Consider the following 5,000-nt stretch of genomic DNA (forward strand, 5'->3'; position numbering starts at 1 on the left):
AGTGGTAGTGGTGGTTGGTGGTAGTGGTAGTGGTAGTGGTAGTGGTTGGTGGTAGTGGTTGTTGGTGGGTTGGTGGTAGTGGTTGTGGTAGTGGTAGTGGTAGTGGTTGGTGGTAGTGGTAGTGGTAGTGGTAGTGGTTGGTGGTAGTGGTAGTGGTAGTGGTAGTGGTTGGTGGTAGTGGTAGTGGTTGGTGGTAGTGGTTGGTGGTAGTGGTTGGTGGTAGTGGTTGGTGGTAGTGGTTGGTGGTAGTGGTTGGTGGTTGGTGGTAGTGGTTGGTGGTAGTGGTTGGTGGTAGTGGTTGGTGGTAGTGGTAGTGGTTGGTGGTAGTGGTTGTTGGTGGGTTGGTGGTAGTGGTTGGTGGTAGTGGTAGTGGTTGGTGGTGGTGGTAGTGGTTGGTGGTAGTGGTTGTGGTAGGTGGTTGGTGGTAGTGGTAGTGGTAGTGGTTGGTGGTAGTGGTTAGTGGTAGTGGTAGTGGTTGGTGGTAGTGGTAGTGGTTGGGGGTAGTGGTAGTGGTTGGTGGTAGTGGTTGTTGGTGGGTTGGTGGTAGTGGTTGGTGGTAGTGGTAGTGGTTGGTGGTTGGTGGTAGTGGTTGGTGGTAGTGGTTGGTGGTAGTGGTTGGTGGTAGTGGTAGTGGTAGTGGTTGGTGGTAGTGGTAGTGGTAGTGGTAGTGGTTGGTGGTAGTGGTAGTGGTTGGTGGTAGTGGTAGTGGTAGTGGTTGGTTGTAGTGGTAGTGGTTGGTGGTAGTGGTAGTGGTAGTGGTTGGTGGTAGTGGTAGTGGTAGTGGTTGGTGGTAGTGGTAGTGGTAGTGGTAGTGGTAGTGGTTGGTGGTAGTGGTAGTGGTAGTGGTTGGTGGTAGTGGTAGTGGTAGTGGTTGGTGGTTGGAGGTAGTTGTTGGTGGTTGGTGGTAGTGGTTGGTGGTTGGTGGAAGTGGTTAGTGGTAGTGGTTGGTGGTTGGTGGTAGTGGTTAGTGGTAGTGGTTGGTGGTTGGTGGTAGTGGTAGTGGTTGGTGGTTGGTGGTTGGTGGTAGTGGTAGTGGTAGTGGTTGGTGGTTGGTGGTTGGTGGTAGTGGTAGTGGTAGTGGTTGGTGGTAGTGGTTGGTGGTAGTGGTAGGTGGTAGTGGTTGGTGGTAGTGGTAGTGGTTGGAGGTAGTTGTTGGTGGTTGGTGGTAGTGGTAGTGGTAGTGGTTGGTGGTTGGAGGTAGTTGTTGGTGGGTTGGTGGTAGTGGTTGGTGGTAGTGGTAGTGGTTGGTGGTTGGAGGTAGTGGTTGGTGGGTTGGTGGTTGGTGGTAGTGGTAGTGGTTGGTGGTTGGTGGTAGTGGTTAGTGGTAGTTGTTGGTGGGTTGGTGGTTGGAGGTAGTGGTTGGTGGTTGGTGGTAGTGGTAGTGGTAGTGGTTGGTGGTAGTGGTAGTGGTTGGTGGTTGGTGGTAGTGGTAGTGGTAGTGGTTGGTGGGTTGGTGGGTTGGTGGTTGGAGGTAGTGGTTGGTGGTTGGTGGTAGTGGTAGTGGTAGTGGTTGGTGGGTTGGTGGGTTGGTGGTTGGAGGTAGTGGTTGGTGGTTGGTGGTAGTGGTAGTGGTAGTGGTTGGTGGTAGTGGTAGTGGTTGGTGGTTGATGGTAGTGGTTAGTGGTAGTTGTTGGTGGGTTGGTGGTAGTGGTAGTGGTTGGTGGTTGGAGGTAGTGGTTGGTGGTTGGAGGTAGTGGTTGGTGGTAGGTGGTAGTGGTTGGTGGTAGTGGTTGGTGGTTGGTGGTTGGTGGTAGTGGTTGGTGGTAGTGGTTGGTGGTAGTGGTAGTGGTTGGAGGTAGTTGTTGGTGGGTTGGTGGTAGTGGTTGGTGGTTGGTGGTAGTGGTAGTGGTTGGTGGTTGGAGGTAGTGGTTGGTGGTTGGTGGTTGGTGGTTGGTGGTTGGTGGTTGGAGGTAGTGGTTGGTGGTAGTGGTAGTGGTAGTGGTAGTGGTTGGAGGTAGTTGTTGGTGGTAGTGGTTGGTGGTAGTGGTAGGTGGTTGGTGGTAGGTGGTTGGAGGTAGTTGTTGGTGGTAGTGGTTGGTGGTAGTGGTAGTGGTTGGTGGTAGTGGTTGGTGGTTGGTGGTTGGAGGTAGTGGTAGTGGTAGTGGTTGGAGGTAGTTGTTGGTGGTAGTGGTTGGTGGTAGTGGTAGGTGGTTGGTGGTAGGTGGTTGGAGGTAGTTGTTGGTGGTAGTGGTTGGTGGTAGTGGTAGTGGTTGGTGGTAGTGGTAGTGGTAGTGGTAGTGGTTGGAGGTAGTTGTTGGTGGTAGTGGTAGTGGTAGTGGTAGTGGTTGGAGGTAGTGGTTGGTGGTTGGTGGTAGTGGTAGTGGTTGGTGGTTGGTGGTTGGTGGTAGTGGTAGTGGTAGTGGTAGTGGTAGTGGTAGTGGTTGGTGGTAGTGGTTGGTGGTAGTGGTAGTGGTAGTGGTTGGAGGTAGTTGTTGGTGGGTTGGTGGTAGTGGTTGGTGGTTGGAGGTAGTGGTTGGTGGTAGTGGTTGGTGGTAGTGGTAGTGGTTGGAGGTAGTTGTTGGTGGTTGGTGGTAGTGGTAGTGGTTGGTGGTTGGTGGTTGGTGGTAGTGGTAGTGGTAGTGGTAGTGGTAGTGGTAGTGGTTGGTGGTTGGTGGTAGTGGTTGGTGGTAGTGGTTGGTGGTAGTGGTTGGAGGTAGTTGTTGGTGGGTTGGTGGTAGTGGTTGGTGGTAGTGGTTGGTGGTTGGAGGTAGTGGTTGGTGGTAGTGGTTGGTGGTAGTGGTAGTGGTAGTGGTTGGAGGTAGTTGTTGGTGGTTGGTGGTAGTGGTTGGTGGTTGGTGGTAGTGGTAGTGGTAGTGGTAGTGGTTGGAGGTAGTTGTTGGTGGTAGTGGTAGTGGTAGTGGTTGGTGGTAGTTGTTGGTGGTAGTGGTAGTGGTTGGTGGTAGTGGTAGTGGTTGGTGGTAGTGGTTGGTGGTAGTGGTAGTGGTAGTGGTTGGTGGTAGTGGTTGGTGGTAGTGGTAGTGGTAGTGGTTGGTGGTAGTGGTTGGTGGTAGTGGTTGGTGGTAGTGGTAGTGGTTGGTGGTAGTGGTAGTGGTAGTGGTAGTGGTAGTGGTTGGTGGTAGTGGTTGGTGGTTGGTGGTTGGTGGTTGGTGGTAGTGGTAGTGGTTGGTGGTAGTGGTAGTGGTAGTGGTTGGTGGTAGTGGTTGGTGGTAGTGGTAGTGGTTGGTGGTAGTGGTAGTGGTTGGTGGTTGGTGGTAGTGGTAGTGGTAGTGGTTGGTGGTAGTGGTTGGTGGTTGGTGGTAGTGGTTGGTGGTAGTGGTAGTGGTTGGTGGTAGTGGTTGGTTGTAGTGGTTGGTGGTAGTGGTAGTGGTTGGTGGTAGTGGTAGTGGTTGGTGGTTGGTGGTAGTGGTAGTGGTAGTGGTTGGTGGTAGTGGTTGGTGGTAGTGGTTGGTGGTTGGTGGTTGGTGGTAGTGGTAGTGGTTGTGGTTGGAGGTAGTTGTTGGTGGTAGTGGTAGTGGTAGTGGTTGGTGGTAGTGGTAGTGGTAGTGGTTGTGGTTGGAGGTAGTTGTTGGTGGTAGTGGTAGTGGTAGTGGTTGGAGGTAGTTGTTGGTGGGTTGGTGGTAGTGGTTGGTGGTAGTGGTTGGTGGTTGGAGGTAGTGGTTGGTGGTTTGGTGGTAGTGGTAGTGGTAGTTGTTGGTGGGTTGGTGGTAGTGGTTGGTGGTTGGAGGTAGTGGTTGGTGGTTTGGTGGTAGTGGTAGTGGTAGTTGTTGGTGGGTTGGTGGTAGTGGTTGGTGGTAGTGGTAGTGGTAGTGGTAGTTGTTGGTGGGTTGGTGGTAGTGGTTGGTGGTTGGTGGTTGGTGGTAGTGGTTGGTGGTTGGAGGTAGTTGTTGGTGGTAGTGGTAGTGGTAGTTGTTGGTGGGTTGGTGGTAGTGGTAGTGGTAGTGGTAGTGTTTGCAACACCATGTGGGTTCTAGTCTCTCTGGATCCATCCAGCAATACTGGAAGTCACCATGGATAAGAGAGTCTGCCACTAAATGTCATTATTTACAGTATCCATACACTCTCTTACTACTCCCACACACACACACACACACTTACTTCAGGTCAACCCTGCAGATGTGTGTGAGTCTGGACCTGCCAGTTCCGCAGGATTCCAGAAGGTAGCGGGACTCTAGAACTACCCCTCTGACTGCAGCCAGGGCTGGACTGTCCTCTTGGTCCACTGACACACACACCAACACACTGCAACCCTTAGACACATCGTTACGCCATGACCTGAGAGTGAGAGAGTGAGAGTGAGAGTGAGAGTGAGAGTGAGAGTGAGAGTGAGAGTGAGAGTGAGAGAGAGAGAGAGAGAGAGAGAGAGAGAGAGAGAGAGAGAGAGAGAGAGAAAGACAGAAGGAGAGACAGAGAGAGAGAGAGAGTGGGGCAAAGGAAAGATGAACATAGGGGTAACTATGTAGGAAGAGTACAGTTTAGCCTCCGTACTAGTAGTCAATGCTTAGGTTATAAATTAGGGAGGGGAAACCTAGTGAGGGTTTAGAGCAGGGGTGAACAACTCTGGCCTCAAACGCTTACTTTCCTCTGATTTTCCTTTCTTTATCGTTACTGAGAGGTCAGTCTCTGTTAAAAGACAAGAACCTGGTAAAACCCTGTTATTCTAACTTCCGCGAAGCATATAAGGCCCTCCCCCGCCCTCCTTTCGGAAAAGCTGACCACGACTCCATTTTGTTGCTCCCAGCCTATAGACAGAAACTAAAACAGGAAGCTCTCGCGCTCAGGTCTGTTCAACGCTGGTCCGACCAATCGGATTCCACACTTCGAGATTGCTTCGATCACGTGGACTGGGACATGTTTCGCATTACGGCCAACAACAACATTGACGAATACGCTGATTCGGTGAGCGGGTTTATTAGCAAGTGCATCGGTGATGTTGTACCCACAGCAACTATTAAAACATTCCCCAACCAGAAACTGTGGATTGAAGGCAGCATTCATGCAAAACTGAAAGCGCAAACCACTGCTTTTAACCAGGGCAAAGT

At 51.8% G+C, this 5,000-nt stretch overlaps 1 protein-coding gene across 1 annotated transcript in view; it reads right to left on the reverse strand.

Annotated features, from left to right (window-relative positions):
* Window positions 1-4,052: 4,052 nt before the first annotated feature.
* The window catches only part of LOC120039649 (stAR-related lipid transfer protein 13-like), a 19,088-nt gene continuing 18,140 nt past the window's right edge, over window positions 4,053-5,000 (reverse strand). Inside the window, exon 11 of the mRNA XM_038985057.1 lies at window positions 4,053-4,233. Within this exon, the coding sequence (XP_038840985.1) occupies window positions 4,053-4,233 (181 nt within the window). The remainder of the gene's footprint in view (window positions 4,234-5,000) is intronic.

This window comes from Salvelinus namaycush, unplaced genomic scaffold (genome assembly GCF_016432855.1).
Source record: "Salvelinus namaycush isolate Seneca unplaced genomic scaffold, SaNama_1.0 Scaffold2882, whole genome shotgun sequence".
NCBI classification, from domain to species: domain Eukaryota; kingdom Metazoa; phylum Chordata; class Actinopteri; order Salmoniformes; family Salmonidae; genus Salvelinus; species Salvelinus namaycush.